Raw genomic sequence first — 19,877 nt, forward strand, 5'->3', positions numbered from 1 at the left:
CTCAGTCATCTAGATCATTGTTGTCCCAAACCTTTTTCAGGAGGCAACTGGACTTTCTTGCTTTTTCTGTCCTTCTATTCCCCACCATCCAGATAGAACTAAAGAAGCTTCTTGGATGAGAAACAAAATGTCTTGAAAGAAAAAGCAAGAAAATCCAGTTGTTTCCTGAAAAAACACCTTTGGGACAACCATGAGCTGGATGACTGAGAATCCCTGCAGACTTTTAGCTATGCAACTTGGGATGAACATCCTTCAAATGGTATTGGAGTATGAACAGATTTTCAGAAAAATTGCTGATTATAAGAACCATTTGCACTTCAGTTTGAGCTGCAAACAACACAGACTCATTCCCAAGAGCCTGCGCCTGTCTTCAACAGAGAAAGGACACAGGGCAGAAAACATCCCGCAGCCAAGAAGACTCTACATCCATTTGCACTACATGGATGACCCTGAGGACACAGATAAATCTCCTAGTGGCCTCAACCATTCTCTAAAAGGATGAAAATGACCAGCTGTCTGCAAGCAATATACAAATCCTTCTACTCTCCACCATCCAGTCAGAGCTGAAGAAGCTTCTTGGATGAGAAGTGAAACATCTTCAAAGAAAAAGCAAAAAAGTCCAGTTTCCTCCTGAAAAAGCACCTTTTGTAAAGTGAATGTCACAGTTGTTAAGTGAAAAATTATTAGGAAAAAACAGAAGTAAATGCTGCTTTGTGGCAAAACTATCATAAAATATGGACATGTGGCCGCAAAATATTGCAAAGAGCCTAACTTCAAGGTCATAGATAGCTCCACTGGTACTAAGCAAGCACTGAGACTAACCTGTATGCTTCTCATCATGAAGACAGTTATTCCTCTTCTCCAAGAACTACATGCAAATGGAAAGGATTGAGTTCAACTTGAATATTGTGACAGCATCCACGATTATAACTTGAAGCAACAGAAATAGTTTGAGGGACCAGTTTTGTTCGTAAGGCAGATAGGCATCCAAGGGAAAAGATAGAGATGCCATGAAACCAGCTGTGGTGCAGCGGCAGTCAACTCTAGGGTATGTTGCTTAAATAAGTTGTTCATTCTCTTTGCTTAATAGGCCATTCCCATTCTGCACATCTGAAGAAAACTGCTTGAAATCCTGGAGATTTGTTGAGTCTCCATCAACCATACAAGGAGGACTAACTGACTTAATGCACAGCAGCTTTTAATATTTTTGTTCGCCCAAAGTTTTTCAGAATGTAGCAAACATTGTCTAATTTTATGTAGCAATTACTATCACATGGAAAACTTGTAACTGAAAGGTGATAGATGAATATCATACATTTTAAAACATCTCCTACAAACATTCTAAAAACACCACCAAACAAGAAGAACAATGTTTTGGTATTTTTGTGGAACGAAATGCTAATAAATAACATTACAAGCTTCCAGTGACAGCCATAATTCATTTTTCTCTGTATCACATATTTGTTATTACTTTATGCACACACATACATCTGAGTTAAGAAAACTATGCAAATCAAACTCCAAATGCAATTATTTGGCCTGTCTTTCCACATTGTTTTCTTCTTGTCTCTCTTGAATAGTTCTACCATATGAAATGGATTTTCAATTATTTTTTATTTTCTCTGAAGCTAAACACTATCCTTTATCAGTAAATCATTTGGTCAGCCATATAGCCAAATAATGTTTGAAGAAGAAGAAGTATTATACATATATATAATGTATGTATGTATGTATATATGTATGTATGTTGGTAGGTAGATAGGTAGAATCAGACGTAAAAAGTAGAATAGGATGTAGGGAAGGACTTTGGAGGTCTTCTAGTCCTACAACCTGCTCAAGTAGGAGACCCTATACCATTTCAGATAAATGGTTGTCCCCAGTGATGGAGCCTTCACAACTTCTGAAGGCAAGCTGCTCCATTGTTTGATTGCTCTCACTTTTAAGAAATTTCATCTTAGTTCTAGATTGCGTCTCTCCTTGATTAGTTTCCATCCATTGTTTCTCATGTTGCCTTTAGGTGATTTGGAAAATAGGTTGACCCCCTCATCTTTGTGGGAGTCCTCAAATATTGAAACACTGCTATCATGTCTCCTAGTGCTTCTTTTTATTAGACTAGAAGATATAATTCCTGTAACCCATTCTTTCTATGTTTTAGCCTCCAGTTCCCTAATCATTCTTGTTGCTCTTCTCTGCAGTCTTTCCAGAGTCTGATGTTAGAGTGACAGCTGGTTCGCTGAACCGGTATTTCAACCGACTGGCTGGCCCTGCCCCTTCCACCCCTCCCCTCCCAGGAGTCTCCATGTGGTCCATTTTCGATAGTGGTAAGTGCAAGATCCTCACAGAGGCTCTGGATGAGGGGAAAATGGGCCTTCTGGAAGTCAAGAAATGGCCCTGTTTTTGGCTTCGGGAGGGCCTCCAGAGGTTGAGGGAGCTGTTTTCACCCTCCCAGAGGCCCGGGGAAGGCCTCTGGATCCTTGGGAGGGTGAAAGATGGTCTTCCTGGAAAAACTGGAAGTTGCAAAATGGGCCTGTTTCCGGTGTTTGCTGGGCCTCCAGAGGCCAGGGGAGGCTGTTTTCGCCCCCGCAGAGCCTTGGGAGGATGAAAACAACCTCCCCCAGGCTCTGGAGGCCCACTGGAAGCTGGAAACGAAGGCTCTGGTAGGTCCCAGATCTACACGTGGAACAAGAAGATCTACTTGTAAGTTCGAATGTGGTTTCACTATTCATTCAAGTCCCGATAAAAGAAACTCTCAAAATCATCAAAAATAAATACCAACCACCCAAACACCTCATGGAACTAACAGAACACTGCTTAACCAACACATATTTCATATACAAAGGACAAAGATACAGCAAATTGAAGGAGCCCCTATGGGATCACCACTGTCACCCATCATTGCAAACCTGTTCATGGAAGAATTCAAATCCAGAGCCCTGGCCAATGCCATCCACAAACCCAAACTATGGTTAAGATACATCGATGACACATTTGTGATTTGGCCCCATGGAAAAGAAAACCTAAAAAATTTTCTAACACACCTAAACAGCACACAGCCCAAAATCAAGTTCACCGTGGAAATAGAAACAAACAAACAACTACCATTCCTAGATGTACAAAAAAACAGATGGCACACTAGGACACACCATATACCAGAAGAAAACACATACCAACTGCTACCTCAATGCCCAATCCCACCACCACCCAGCACAGATAAACTCCATGGCCAAAACACTAATTGCCAGAACCAAACGCCTGGCAGACAAGACACACATAAAGACTGAACTATGCACCTTGACTAAATTACTGACAGCCAACGGCTTCCACAAAAGCAACATCACTGGCTTGATCCACAAAAACACACTAATGGAGACCTAGAAGATGAACAGACCTATGGAACAACTGTCCTGCCCTACATAAGAGGTACTACAGACAAAATCAGTAAGATACTATACAGGCATCACATCAGGACTGCCTTCAAAACAGACAGAAAAATAGTAGCCATCCTAAGAAACCACAAAGATAAAATTGACCTGAAAAACCAAGGCATATATTTTTTAGCAAAGGCATATTTTTAGCAAAGGCATATATTTTTTAGCAAAGCCCATCTGTTCCAGCTGTAATAACATGAATCACCAATTCACATTATCAAATGCCTCTGTGCATCTAGAAATATTAAAGCCATTTGTTTTTCAGGGTGTGCCTCATGGTATTCCAAAGTGTCCAAGATTACTCTCATATTGTCTTTAATTTGTCTCTTTGGCAGAAATCCATTTTGATCAGGATGGATAAAATTGCTTAAGTAGTTTTTAAGTCTTTCTGCCAATATTGAAGCAAAAATTTTATAATCTGCATTTAGTAAGGAAATAGGTCTATAGTTCTTGATTTGTAATGGATCAGCCTCTTCTTTTGGGACAAGTGTAACTATCAAAACTTTGGGGACATAAAGCAATATTGTGGTGGAACCTCTTGAGTTCCATGATGTAATGTCCTGAGAGGATGGCTATGATTTAATGTTCCGAGTTTTGGTTTGGCTCCGAGTTTGAGGTCTGGCTGTGTGTTCATGGCATGTGTCAGTTTGCTTAGTTTGGGGGTCGGGGTGTGTGGCAGCTGGTGATGCAGCTGTGGTCTGGTTTCTGGATAGTGGTTGCCTTTCGTCTATGGGATGGGTTTGGGTTTGAGTCTGGTGAGGGAGATTGGTGGTGGTGTCATGTGTTGTTTTGGGTCCGGTGTTGGTTTTCGTGGCTGGGACTCGTTTGTTGATAAGGGATATTTTCCAGATGTCTGGTAGGCGAGAGATATCATCCCATTTATTCATGCTATGGGGGTGTTTCTCTATTTTGATGGCTTCCCTGATTATTCTCTTGTTGAAATAACAACACAGCCAACCAGCCCACTTACAACAGAGCCAGCACACCACACCTCCCCACCAGTATTTATAGAGAGACGGCAGTTCCGATCATGCTTTGCTCGCACAAGAACAAAGCCAAAAGCACCAGCCTGAAGATGGCAAGTGGGACCTCTTCGAAATGTCACCAAGATACTCTCAATCTTACACGGGAAAAGACCCAAACACTCCAAGACTTGCATGCATATATATATATATATTCTTCAGTTTTTGTGGGTATTTATATGTATGGTATTCAGCTTTGTTCAGGTATTTTCCCACGTCATTATAGTTGTGCTTTTAAAGTTGTAGTGATGTTTCGGCAGAATCTCATCTGCCATCATCAGGCATGTGTATTGGGTTTGTCTGTGTGTCAGGCTATGAAGCGGCTGTGAAAGCCTGACACACAGATGAACACAATACAGAAGGCTGATGATGGCAGCCGAAACATTGCTACAACTTTAAAAGCACAACTATAATGATGTGGGAAAATACCCGAACAAAGCTGAATACCATACATATATAGAATGTATGTATGTATGTATGTATGTATGTATGTATGTATGTATAGATAGATAGATAGATAGATAGATAGATAGATAGATAGATAGATAGATAGATAGATCGATCTTTGGTTATTCTTTGCTCAACTCATGTGTGAGTATAATGGAATAAATACATTGAACTCAGTTTGGATCATGTTCAGGGAGTTTTAATTTAGAACATTATGAATCACCATGGAATCTGTTGTTTTGGATCTGGTTGGATTTATTAGATCTGCAAGCAATGAATTTTAGAAGGCAATCAGTCTTACTGCATAAGTTACAGAATTTTGAAGATATAAAGTTTGTCTTGTTGTGCAGTAAAGTGTAGATTATTTTGATCCTTGGCCTAAAATATGGTTGCTTTCTCTCTAATGAAGAATCTATCCATTAGCTGAGTCTCTGATGTTGTCTCCTGTCATAACCTCACTGTGGGCAAACAGGGTTTAGTGTAAAAGTGATCAACAACCTTATTGCCATCCCAAATCAGAGAGGCTGACTAGCCTAGATTTATGTTTTTCATGGTAGATTGTGATGTTTATCAGTATAAATCATTCTAATAATACCTTTGTGTATAAAACACAATTCTGTTTATTAAAATTAGCATTTTCCTGCTCTCTTCAGGAAGGAAAATCCATGTGCAGAGAAATATCCTTTGCAGAATTTATTGCATACTGATTTACATTCTTGGATGCTTGTTATAATTGGTTTACAGAAGATACAGTTTCTGGTGTTTTTTTCCCCTTGATTTATGACTCTTCTTTTTCCATGGAAGATTTAAGTGACATGCATTGATGTGTGTTATCTATTTGTTGGACTGAAAACAGATCGAGCTGCAGATGGAAGGTGTACTTATCCACAGCAAAAGGTATGAAACCAATAAAGAAGAATATTTGTAGCTCAAGGTTGAAATGAAAGGTTCTTTGTGCTCTCTGAACTTGGTTGTTTTCTTGCAGATGTTTCATTACCCAAACAAGGAAACATCATTAGTGCTAGTGTCACTAGCACGTCATCACTACCACTGATGATCTTTCCTAGTTTGGGTAATGAAATATCTGCAAGAAAACATCCAAGCTCAGAGGGCACTAAGGACCCCTCATATATCCAATAGTTAGAAGGTTATAGCTGTAGTTTGGCAAGATTCTGTTCACGAGGGGTAAGCAAATAAAGGACTGAATTTCACAATGGCGTCAGTTTTCATTGCTTCATATTTTCATTGACTTACTGACAATTAAGTGAGAGGGGGTTCACAAACAGTCTTGATCCATATTGACCCATACTCCTTGAAACCCCATGCCTCCAAAGACAAAGGCAGCACCGTCATGCTTGGGCAGTCTGTAAATTAGGGAAACCTGATAATTTCCAGAAGGCATTTGTCAAGCTTCAAAGGTCCTGCCGACCAGTTCTGTGATGGGAAGCCTGACACGTTAACCTCGAAAAGATGGGGTCTGCTGCTCCTGTTGTTGCCGAACCTGCTAAATGTCTGTGGAACTGACATCCCATTATGGGCACAACCACCTGACAGGAACGGGTGTGGGTTTTTTTTTGCCGCTCCTCTACAGAGTGGCTCGGCACAGCTCAACGGAACAAAACAGCTGATGAAGAATAGCTATCAGGGTTTCTTTTTTTTATTATTTTAAGCCGATCAGAGCTTCGTCTTGATTTTGCTGTGTGTTTGCACAATAGATGAATATGAAACGGACTGAGAGGGGAAGTAATCGGATATGTGGGATGGAATGTGGTGGGTGTGATTAGCCTCCGCAGGTTAGCTGCATTTAGCATTGCGGTGTGGAGGTGAGCGGGATTAATAGGGAGGATGGATGTTAGTTAGTAGAAAGGGGTGGGACTGGGTAATAAAAAGCGCTGAGAGGCAGATGCTCTCAGCACTGGCTTAATTCGGATTCACCAATTGTTGCTGGGTTGGAAGAAACGGATTATAATAAATACATTCTTTCTCAACAAACTGAGTAAAGTAGTTTATTGTTGAAGTTTCTATAGGTTCCAATGGAAGCTAACAGCATGTGGTTTTCTTAAATAATCTAGCCATTGTGTGGACCATATTTGCTATATTTGTATTATGTAGGGTTATTTTTTATCGTTAATCTTGCTATTGATTTTTCAATGTCTAATATGTATCTTTTGACATAAACCAATGGATATTGATTCAGTTATAGTGGTAGAGAAGCTTAATAAATAGCTACATTAAATACAGGTAGTCTTTGACTTATGACCATTTGTTTAGCAACTGTTTGTACAACTGCACTAAAAAAGGTGACTTGTGACTGGTCCTTAAGCTTATAACCATGGCAGCATCTCTGCAGTCATGTGATCAATATGAGGCATTTGGCAAACTGGCATGAATTTATGATGGTTGGAGAGATTGACAGTTGTAGGGTCACGTGATCACTATTTGTGGCCATCCTATTCCTGATGAGCAATGGAAGAAGCCAGACTCACTTAACAACTGTACTTGATTCATTTAATGACCACAGCAAAAAAAGTCACAAAAGATACTTGAGTCTATAAAGTATGGACACTTTAGACCCAATCACATCAACCTGTTTGATAATATTTTGGCCTTTATTTTGCCCACAAAATAGCATATTGCATATATTGTATATATGCAACAATTAAAAAATAATAATTGGCTGAGTAATGAAAACATGGACCTCTGAAATTGTCTGTCAGCTTTGGAAGCCATATTAGCACCAGATGCTTCCACACTGCCACATTCTTGAACCTGGGAAAATGAGAGGGGGAAATTTCTTGGAGTGTATGTGGATAGACATAATAGCATTTTTCTTCTAAGTCAAGGTCATGTTATTTCTGCACCTGGTTGAGAGGACATCTCAACTTGGGACAGATGGGGACTGGGGCATGTGATGTAATGATAGGTGCAGGGAGTGGATTTGTAAATTTGTACTTATTGCAAGGAAACCTGGAACTTTCAGATTCAGGATTTCCCAGATGTGCCAGTTTACTACTCTAATAAAAAGAACCTTGGAGAGGATATCTGTCTCAGAGTTATTTGTTGGAGTGGAGGTTTTCTGGAATGCCATCATTGTCATTCTGAGTCTGAGTGAGAATGCTACATATTCTGGCCTACCTACGTGCTTGGATTGGTCCTTCTGAAGTCTTAGGCAAGGGATGAAGTTGGAGTCCCCATTTATTCTGCCACAAATGCATCAAGAGCTGGGGTAGTGCAGTGGTTAGAATGCAGTACTACAGGCTAGTTCTGCTGACTGCTGGCTGCCAGCAGTTCGATTCCCACCATCTCAAGGTTGACTCCGCCATCCTAATGAGGTCGGTAAAATGAGGACCCAGATTGTTGGGGAAAATATGCGGAGTCTATAAAACCGATTAGAGAGGGCTGTAAAGCACTGTGAAGTGGTAAATAAGTCCAAGTGCTATTGCTATTGCTACTCACATATATAATTGCACACACTATTAAACCTTCTGTCCATAGTTCACTTTAAAAACAAACAAACCTGTATTTCATCTTCTTACATGTCCATTGTACAAGTAGTCCTCAACCACAGTTGGGACCAGAAATTCTGTTGCTAAGTGTGAGGTTATTGTGAGTTGTACTTGATTTTGTGACCTTTTTTAAAACCAAGAATCACTGCAGTTAAGTGAATCAAGTAAAAGAATCTAACATTCCCCCACTGCTTGTTGGGAGCTGGCTGGTAAAAAATGGTGATCAGAAGACCCTGGAATGCTGCAACTACCATAAATATGTGCCTGTTGCCAAGCAATAAGATTTTGATCATGTGACCATGGGGATGCTATGACGATCACAAATGCAATAAGTCACTTTTTTCAGTGCCCTTGTAATTTTGAATGGTCATTAAACAAAATGGTTATAAGCTGAAGACAACCTATGTAACAACTCTCAGCATGTTTAATTTCCAAGGATTTCCAGTAATTTGTCTGTGATTGAGAGAAAAATTATTGCTGATCTTCCACCCACCTGATGCTTCAATGTATTCAGCCACCAGTCTTTCCTTTGCTTTTCTTGCTAGGACAACTTTGTAATGTGAACATGAAATGAATCTACGCTTTCTTTGTGGAAAAAAAATGTCGATTGATGCAGACACATCATTTATCTGATGTAAGTGTGCTTTCATTTCTCAGACTTGTACTTCTTTCAAAGGTTAGTTCGCACATGCCCATGGATCTCATCACAGGTCACCTGCTAACTAGCAGATTAATACATGAACTAAATGAAAAAGCTTTGCAAATGAACTTCTGTCCTTGATACTTATTTATAAAAGTCTGTTGATCTCTGCACATTTTTACCTGATACTCATGAACGAAGGCAAACATACAAGTCCCAGGATAATATTGCCAGATCCAATCTGGGTTGATCACCAGGACCAGAGGTTCAGACTTCCAAACTTTCAAACTTGTGCGGGAGTCTATCCTCAGGAAACTTTTCTCTTACTTGAATATGTGCTTTGGGCTATTCTATGTGTAGTATTTATGTGGTGCCTGGTTATGTGTGGCTTTTTTGTTGTTGATTGGGGTATTGATTGCTAGTTACTAGTTCATTGGCTGTTGTTTCCTGCTGCCAAGTCCTCGGCTCCTAAGCACCTGATAAGTTGGTGGTAAATCAACACTCCTGTTGACTGAAGAGGTATCCATTTCCCAGGCTTCAATTGTTTCCCTGGCTATTTTTGTACCTGCTCAGCCAACAATTTTAGAAGCTATGAAACTAAATGTTTGTTCTTACTCATTGCAATGTGAGGCTACCCAGTGAGTTTGGGTTTCCTCATCTGACTGCTCACTCATGTTTTTGCAATCTGATGGTTAGCTTCCTCCCCATCTGTCCTACATATTCACATATGCAATCCATGCAGGGGATCCTGTAGATTACATTAGAAGTATCTCCCACCTCCAAGTGATCTTTGCAATGCATGATTTCTCCCCGTGTGGTAGCCTCTGGGTGGTATGCAATGCCGACTTGCAGATCTGATACTAAATATAGTAATGAATTTGTCCAGTTACAAATTCATTACTATATTTAGTATCAGATTTGTAATTAGGAATCAAAAGAGAATGATCTCAATCTCTTATTCACATGAAAATGCTGAAAATATGGACAGCTTATATAGATGAATTGCTAATTAGGAGTGTTGACATAATACATGCATAATTTGGGCTATCTATCCAATATGTCCTAGCTTGTTAAAAGTCCCTTGCGATTGATGAAGATCTTTCCCTTTTTATTCTTCGCATTAATAGAGAACATCAATAGATTATTTCCCCCAGATCCTAAGTTTTAATTTTGTCTCCAGCCCAGTCAACCAAGCAAGAGCTGGAGACCATTTTGACACAACACAATTAAGGTGATTTTTGCTTCAGTCAGCTTAAAATGGACTATGAAATCTTCAGTGGCCCAACTATCCATTCATATTAAAAATGCTTCCCTTCTCCTTTTATTAACAAGAATCAGATGTTCACATAAATATGACACAAGAAGGAATTAAATGTCTCAAAGGCAACGTAAGGTCAGAAGTAGGCATGAGAAGAATGCAGGTCTGCTGATGAAAAATGCTTCATTTAAGTTAACATTCTCTCCTGGAGAATATTAACTTTAGTTCCGACTGAAGAAGCTCCTTCGATAAGAAGCAAAATGCCCAGTTGCTTTTTGAAAAAAGTACCTTTGGGAAACCATGACCAAGATCAGAGGTGGTATTCAGCAGGTTCTGATCAGTTCTGGAAATTTTGTAGCAGAAATTTTGAGTAGTTCGGAGAACTGGTAAATACCACCTCTGACAGGCCCCACCCCCATCTGCATGAGATTGACAGAGATTTCCCTTCCTTTCTAATTCATCTTGGGGACATCATTAGATGTGGTGCTAGTTACTGCTTCTCTGGCTTTAAAAAAGGATTGGACTAATTGGTGGAAGTTTTGGGAATCAGTGCCTATTAGCTTTAATGGCAGTGTGGCTTCCTTTGAAGGCCATCTGCTAGGAGACTAGTGGGCTTCCTGCTACAGTTGGTTGGCCAATGTGACAACAGGCAGCTGGTTTAGACCAAGGGTCTTCAAATGTGGCAAGTTTAAGACTTGTGGACTTCAATTCCCAGAATTCCTGAGATAACATGACTGGAGGAGGAATTCTGGGAGTTGAAGTCCACAAGGCTTGAAGCTGTCAAATTTGAAGACCCCTAGGACATTGCTTATGTTCTTATTCCAAAGGCACTTTTCAAAAGACAACTGGACTTCCTTGGGGTTTTTTTCTTGGAAAATGTTGTGCTTCTGTTGCAAGAAGCTTCTTCAGTTCTCATGTTCTCCAATTTTCTACAAAGTTTGCTGTCTTTCTACTCTTTATAGCTGCATTTATTTTCAGTAAGGATAATAAAATCAAAGAACTCTAAATTTGGAAGGAACCACAAGCACCATCGAATTCAGCCCTCTGTAGTGTGAAAGAAAACCAATGAAACATCCTTAAGAAGCATCTGAGAGCCTTTTCTGAAAAACCTCCAGGGAGTGAGAACTTCCAGCCTCTGTAGATAGGCTGTGCCTCTTTATATAGATCTTACTGACAGAATTCTCTCCCCACCCCCTTATATTTAAACTAAATATAGGTAGCTGCAGCTTACACCCATTATTATTTCTAGTTTCTATGGCAGTGAAATATAGCTCCTGATGATGTATCCTATGGCATCTTTTATATGCCTGAACAATGAAACCAAGTCTTTGGAGGGATTTTTCTCCCTCCAGATTGAACATCCCAGATTTTCTTAGTCTGTTCTGTCATTAGGCTTGCCCTCAAGTTCTTGAATCATCTTTGTCATTGTCCTATGAACTCATTCTAACCTGTCAATATTCTTTTGGAAATCTGGGGTTCAGGTATAGCCTCAACTGTGCAGAAGAGAGGGAGATAAGAACTTCAGATACCTTAGATATAAAGCTTCTCCCAATATAGCTCAGAACTGAGCTAGTCATTCTAGAAGCTCATTCTGCTGGCTCATATTCAGAATATTTCTATGATGTGATACTTTAGAGCTATGAATTCCCTCATATTGAATGTGTCCCCCATTTTTCCTTCCTAAGGTTTCTCCTTGCTGAAGAACCACTTGTTCATCTCAGCCCAATCTTCCAATCTTTCAGATTACATTGCAATCTCACTCTATCTTCCTGGGTATTGGCCAGACCTTCCAATGCTATATCAGCCACATATACATTTGACAAGTAGCCCATCAATTTTGTTAACCAGGGATTAATAAAAATGTTGAACAACAACTTTGGTTCTAAGGTAGATCCCTGGGGTTCCAAGACATATCCCACTGATTACTGTTGGCCAACTCAGCATAGAACTATCAATGCTGAATATGAATGTAGTTAGCAAGTCAACAATGAATCCACCTTACAATAAAACAATCCAACAATTCCAGTTCTTTCTAACTAATATTCTAAGGTGTGTTTCAGCAGGGCTGGTAATTTGAGGATATTGAAAATGGTTAGAAGATTCATTACCATATCCTTACTATCTTATTTTCTCTTGTGTTTGTCCCCAATCTATGTAATTGGATTCTGTTTGCTTTGAATGTAAGTCAGAAATAAGTTAGGAGCTGGGTTTACCTACTTTCTGTGATAATCTATTAATTTTTTCACTTGGAACTAATGGTAGGTCTACTGCCTCTTTTATCTTCCTTTCTAAGTTGCCATATCGGAAAAACTCTATTTGCCTTATTTTTTTTACTTTGCCTTCTTGATATATTTCTATATTTATGATGTGAACCTTTGTAGACTTTCTTGGTTGTTACTCTGTAAGAAGCAAGCAATCAGAAACACCCATGAATCATTAAAGTCCGCAACTTTATTATCTACCACCTATGTTAGAAAAATCTCACCAAACTGTTTGCCTTCTCTGAGAATGGATCTTGAGGGAGGCCAAGCTTATGTGGCTTGTCGCTGCACAAAAACTCCAAGCTAGGCCCTCTCTTGATGCTTTCTTTTAGGGGCTAACAGTTGGCTGAGAGTTTCTCAACATACTCCTTCCTACATTTCCAATAAACATCTTTTAAATCTTGGTAGCTATCTATTAAACCATATTGGCTCTTTTTGTTTTTGTTTTTTCCTTACTATATTATTTGGGACCACAGTATTCTTAATTTCCTATTCAATAAGTTCAAACTGGCTGCACATATAAAGGTTTCTTCCCATGGCAACTTCCTTACTATTTATTCTAGTTTATGAGGATTTGACCTTTCTAAAAGCCATGGTTGGAGTTGGTTGATCTGTTGATCAAGAATCAAGAAACTTAATGGTCACTTGCATCAAAATACCCATTATTTTAACATCTTCACTAAACTTATCCCAAATGTTAAATCCTAAATCCAAGGTAGGAGACCCCTTAGTCTCTAAATAAAAAGAAAAGAAAAAAATATCAGCCATACAAGTCAAGAATTTATCTAACATCTTGAGTTTGGCAGAATTAGTCTCCCAACAGGTGTCTGAGTAATAGAAGTCTCCCATTACAACCATTTCATGCTTTTTTGAGAGTTCAGGTAAATACTTCAGACACTGTCAGGTATCTACTTTAATAAATCTTTGTTTACTTCTTCTGACTGGTTTTATGGTCTAGAGCAGAGTCCTAGCAAGGATCCATTCTGTTACCTTGTCCTTTCATCTGAACCCAGATGCTTTTAACAGTGTATTACTATTGATGGACCACCGTGCTGGCAAGTTCATTCCTGATGATATTAATTGGATAGTGTGCAATATTAATTGCATATTTGGCACTGTTACTTACATTCTGTAGCCCTCTCAAGCAAATCAGACAGGAAACACAACTAGAAGAGCTAATTCTATTCTATTATAGGATTCCATTAACACAATCATGCAAATCTCCCGCTGTCTCTTTTTATATCCTGCTAAATTAGGAAGGATCCTGTCTGCATTTTTTTTCCTCTTGTCCTGCTATGCAATGGTGGAGTCCCCCTCTCCATTTATCTGATGAATCCCTAGACAGCATCTCTTCCTTATTTCCTAAGGTAGATTCCATATATCATGACATATTCACCCAACTACTGAGATTGCTGGTTTCTCTCTAATGATATTTATTCTGGGTTTAAAATAAATATTTTTTAGGATGCAAGTGTGCTGAGGAAATTTTGCTTGGTGTAAAAATAACCACGATTATATCAGATATTAGGAAAAATCAGGGTCAGATAGGGCTGGAAGCACACTTTCCATGTGACTATAGATTTTTAATACTCACTTTTATTACTTCATGAATTGTATTCATGCATACAAAAGACTTTTCTCCTCTTGTGAAATATGAGCCACAAATATCTGTACAGCATAATGAACATAATGTATAACAAGTATTATCATCCAAATTGTGGCTCACCAACTATGAGTAAGTTAATAAAAAGATCACTTGAGTAATTTGTACAATATTTCCTATCCCAATATTTCCTATCCCAGTAATTAAGAAACAGTGGCATACTTAAAGCAGCCATTTGTCTTCTGGAAGATTCTTTGTATAAGAGAATGAAATGAGTTTTAATTCTGTTCTAGCTACACAGCTACTTTCCTAGGTAAGTGACATCTGGGTGAGTACTATTTTGTGACAAAGTCAACAGGAATGACTAGCTATAGTTTAATTTATGACCTATCTTCAGAGTGGGTGAAACAGCCACATCATATCACTTCCCCTTCAAACACCATTATTTTCAAAAAATATTGCTTAAAGTTAGTAGGGGGAAAAATTAAAAAAAAACTTTTTTGCATGCATGAAATCTTCCATAGGTGTTGAGAAGTTTTGACAGACTCTGTAGCATATCGTTCATTACAGAGCCGGTTCATTCTGGGAAGGCAAGAAAGCTTAGGTGAATTGAATTCAATTTATTTTCTTCTTGGAGGAATACAAGAAGGGGGTTAACTTGCCATATCCAACCCATTGCTCACTGCATGTTCTGCAATGCACAGGTGGTCATCCAAGCACTGATCAAATTCTTTCATGCCCCATCTGACTTTAATTAAAAAGAAATAAAATGGGAAGTTGCAAAGTTGCACAATTAAGCTTCAACCTTCAGCATCAAGTTTATTTCAAAATATACCTTGGAGGCCCCTGTACTAATTCTTAGAAATAGTGGATAGTTATAAGCCATTGCTTTGTTTGATATGCCCAACAGGAAGGAAGGAAGGGAAGAAGGAAGAAAAGAAGGAAGGAAGGAAAGAAGGAAGGAAGGAAAGAAAGAAAGAAGGAAGGAAAGATAAATTATTGTGTGTAGTTTATACTATACTCACTATATAAATGGGGCATAATATTCTCCCCTTAGTGTGACTGCAGGGTCTACTGGCTATAAGCTGAGAGCATATATTGGTCAAATATCTGGTTTTTTAATATATAAACAATGCCGTGTTTAATGGCTAAATGGCCTAGACATTGGTATACTGAATAGAAATCTTTTTAACATTCATATTTTTAATTCTTGAGGAAATGTTAATATATATTGCAAATCCATGCATGATATGCCATATGCTAAACAAGCAAACAATACTGATAGAAAATCATTTAGGAAAGTCAAGGAGAGCTGGCGGCAGTTAATAAGAATCTCAGATATTTTACCAATTAATGTCATGGCTTCCTCTATTAAATAAGATAGAACAGATAGTTCTTCAGATTCCACTGCCTTAGATAAGCCATTCTCTAACATTGGAGCCAGATCAGTATCGCCTCCCAATAATTTGAAGAGCTGCACTGGCGCAGTGGTTAGAATGCAGTACTGAAGGCTACTTCTGCTAACAGCCAGCTGCTTGCAATTTGGCAATTTGAACCTCACCAGGCTCAAGGTTGACTCTGCCTTCCACCTTCCTGAGGTGGGTAAAATGAGGACCCAGATTGTTGGGGGCAATATGCCGACTCTCTGCTTAGAGCGGCTGTAAAGCACTGTGAAGCAGTATAAGTCTAAGTGCTATTGCTATCTGGGACCACTTCCAAGATCTTTTGATCTAGACCAGGGGTGTCAAACTCAAGGCCTGCGAGCTGGATCTGGCCCACGGGGTTCTTAGCTATGGCCTGGGGAGCCACTCTGGAAACAGTGAGGGATCGGCCCATGGTGCCTCTGCCAGTGAAAATGGAGCTCGGGAGGGCCGCACGCAGGGGTGGGATTCGGTTGGTTCGGCTGGTTCAGGTGAACCGGATGTTAATTTTACGTCCAGTTCAGCAAGCCAGTAGTTCCAATGACCGGTTGGTCCCTCCCACCCTGCCCCATCCCTCCTAGGAGTTCCCACGAGGCCCATCTGGCTCCCAGGTAAATAAAGGGAGGGTGCCTGGGAGCAAAAATGGGGTGCGGGGTGTGTGTGTGTGCCGAGATGCCCCGCCCATGTCCTATTTTGGCTGCCAGGAGGCTCCAGGGAGGCTTTCTAGGCCCAAAACAGGGAATTGGGGGGGGGTGCCACCCCCTGCACCCCATTTTGGATGCCAGGAGGCTCCAGGGAGGCTTTCTAGACCCAAAATGGGGTCAGGGGGATCTGGTGCTGTCACCCCATGCCCCTGTTTTGGCTGCCAGGAGGCTCCAGGGAGCCTTCAAAGGAGAAAGGAAGGAAGGAAGAGAGGAAGAGCAAGAAAGAGGAAGGGATTGAAAGGAGAAAGAAAGAAAGAAAGAAAGAAAGAAAGAAAGAAAGAAAGAAAGAAAGAAAGAAAGAAAGAAAGAAAGAAAGAAAGAAAGAAAGAAAGGGGGGGGGAGCCTGAGAATCTCCATAGACAGATAGTCTAGCCTAATGCATTGAGTACTGTTTTGTATGTTTTTCTGATTGTTAATAGCCTCTTTTGGAATTGGACTTTCAAGGATTTTTTTTAAAAATTCATTTGTTTAATTTTACACCTGTGCTTTTCCTTCTCCTAAGGACATTTATTCAGGACAATCTGAGAGGCTTGCTTTCCCCATTTTGCAAGAATGCCTTATGTGTGCTTTGAAATGTTTAAATATGCCTGTCAGCCAAAACTGAACATACCCAACTGGAAATGTTTTACCATTAGGACACAGTACAATTTAACAAAAAGCCTTCCCTGCACTTTCAATATACGATATTGGTTCTACTCCCATTGTTTTGATCCACACTTCTTATAAACCAAATGTAGTTTATGTAGTTAATGTAGTTTAACCAAGCTTGGTGTGCTGAAAAGGAGTTGAACTGTACTTTTATTTTGGTTAGAGATGAATAAAAGTCACTTGACATTTCCTAGGCATTACCCTAAAGACAGTCAGAGCAGACGACCCAGCACTGCATTTGCAGGATCACAAGATCATGCATGATTTTGAACAACCTTTCACACATGCGTGCACAGACACACACACACAGACACAGACGCACACATGAGCATCCATTTACAAGTATGTAATGAAACGTTGATGGTTTCTCTAAAGAAAGAAAAAAAATGCATCATGACATTTTGTTTTACCTGTGAGAATGATTCAGAGCAAGATCAGGCTTTCTCATCTTCAAGTAGCAGATTACAAGCTTGGTTTCAATAAAACTGGCAATACTTGAAATATCTCTTGGAGAGGCTTCAAAGGGCCTTCCTAAAGCTGCACCTTTGCTGCAAAGCTTTAAAAAAAGGAAAAGAAAGAAAAGAAAGAAAGCTGAAACATGAAACAGTGTGAAAACATCAACTTACTTCTAGTTTAATAATATGTAAATTACATTCTGGGATGAAATGAAATATATATGATCTAGGTTTTGCATAAATAAACACACCGTGCTTACTATAACCTTGAAGAAGAAGTTAATATTGTTAACCTCATAGCCTTTGTGGAGGGAGTTAAAATTCAGAGATATGGGCTTACCTATGGCCAAATTTATTCATTTGGTTCGATTTGATTGCTGCTGTCCATCTCACCTAGAGGCAACTCTGGGGAGCTTTCAAACATGACAAGCCAGTAAAATGTTGAATAATAAAAAAACTCATAATAACAGTTTATAATTAAACTATTTATAAAGATGGGGAGGAAAGGGGCAGATGTGCATGGAGGGAGGCAGGGTCATGTCTTAATCCATCAGCCACTTCACCCAGGACATGGCAACCATCACAAATGCATGCCAGCTGCCAAACTTCTGAATTTTGATCACGTGACCACGAGGATGCGGCAATGATATTTGTCATGCCCCGCCGCCTGTCGGAGTCTGAATCTGAGGGGGAAGATGAACAGCTGACAGGGAGTGGGAGAGGGCCTCCATTGGCTGAGGAGGAAACTGGGGAAGAGCAAAGTCAGGCTGGGCGGAGCAGGGAAGAGGTAGAACAAGGGAGAGGGGATTCAGATGAAGACCAAGGCCCACCCCCTCCTCATCCTAGCAAATGCAGGGAAGAACGCAGAAGAGAGCAACTTGGGTGTCATGGCTTACGAGGAAGGAAAGGGCCCCAATTCCCTTCACAAGGCACACACATGGGGATGGAGTTTAAAGGAGAGGAAGTTGGGAGGGCTGTTTGTCGGAATGAATGCTGAATTCATCTAGTGTTGAGAGTTTTAGCCTGCATTCCTGGCATTCCTCCCGATTCTTTGAATTATTGCCATGCTTCTGTGTGTTTATCTTACCTTGCTGGAATTATTGGACTCATTATCTTGCCCTGCTGAAGTGATTGATTACAGTCATTCTGCTTACAGCATTTGGACTGGAGTATCTGCAGCCAGAGGCTGTTGCAGGTTCGTGAGAGAGCTTTTCTCCAGGCCGGAGAGTAAGCGGAACGTTGGAGCCAAAGTTGGAGCAAACAAAGGGATTCATACCTGCTCTCTGGCTGTGTTGCCTTTGTGCCACACCCCGGGTCATCACAGTACTAAGTGTGAAAAATGTTCATAGGTCAGTTTTTTCAGTGCTGTTGTAACTTCAAATGGTTATTAAACAAATGGTTGTAAGTCAAGGACTGCCTGAATTGGGCAAGCACTGTTAGATCTCTCTCTTTCTCTCTCTCATTTAGAAGAGTGCTATTCTTCTCTGTGGAAGAAAATCCTTCTCTGATATGAGCCACATTTTGTGAGATGGATGGCAATGTAAATATCGCTCCTACATTCCCAATGTTGATATTCTAGGATTTCTCATCTGATTAGAAGTGTCAAACCTCCTCTTTGTGACACTGAATAATGTCTGTGTGGAAAAGTAGCAGGGAAGGTATTTAGAAGGTGATATCTAGAAGGCTTTTGATAAGAGCTTCATAGGCTATGCATTCTCTTCTCCTTATGTTCGTTTTCGGAGCACGATTAAATGCCATTGCTTGACTAAGATGCCCAAAGAGACTTCTGTGAATATATGATGGATGAACTGAATGGACCATTAGAAATATTTTCTCCCAGCAATAAGACAAAGAGCTTGATTTTCATATCCCTCAGTGAGGGAGAAAAGGCAATTTCCCAAAGAAATTTTTAAAAACCCTTTCTCAATTTCTTACTCGCACAGCTCTGAAGAGTTTCAGATTCATTTGAATCTATCCACCAAGAAAATTGTGGGGGAGGGAGGGGGGGAGAATTAAACGGAAAAATTACATTAAAAAGAAAATCATTTCTGCTCTTAATTCTTGCTTTATGGAAGGCTGAGAAGTGGATTGCAGAACGCTTTATGAATGCAACAGATTTATTTTCAGGTTTCCTCCATATTCTTCTCCCATGAAATGCAATATAGAACAATCACCCTATCATTGCATGCCTTAAAAGCATTTTGAAATTCAAACTCAAGGTTCCCTCCCTATTAATATGGAGCAGTTCAGGCAGCACCATAGGAAGACAGCAATTTTCTCTCCATTTCATGTCTTCTTTTTTTGTGATAACAGTGGTTGCAACCTGCATCATTGGATTTCTGACATTTGGGCACCCAAATGTCTTGGAGAAATAAATTTGGAGGGATATATTAAATAAGGTAATGTATTAGAGAGAATAATTTATTTCCACTGAATGTCACTTTCCTCTCTTCCCAGTTCTCTTTGTGGCTTCTTTTGCTAACA

The 19,877-nt window shown here is 39.8% G+C and overlaps 1 protein-coding gene across 1 annotated transcript in view; it reads right to left on the reverse strand.

Moving 5' to 3' along the window:
• The window catches only part of SPATA16 (spermatogenesis associated 16), a 178,305-nt gene that overhangs the window by 125,838 nt on the left and 32,590 nt on the right, over positions 1-19,877 (reverse strand). The window contains exon 2 of the mRNA XM_026705681.2: positions 17,349-17,494. Coding sequence (XP_026561466.1) covers positions 17,349-17,494 — 146 coding nt within the window. The remainder of the gene's footprint in view (positions 1-17,348; positions 17,495-19,877) is intronic.

The sequence above is a fragment of the Pseudonaja textilis genome, chromosome 4 (genome assembly GCF_049901715.1).
Source record: "Pseudonaja textilis isolate UNSWEBS1 chromosome 4, rPseTex1.2, whole genome shotgun sequence".
Classification (NCBI taxonomy): Eukaryota; Metazoa; Chordata; class Lepidosauria; order Squamata; family Elapidae; genus Pseudonaja; species Pseudonaja textilis.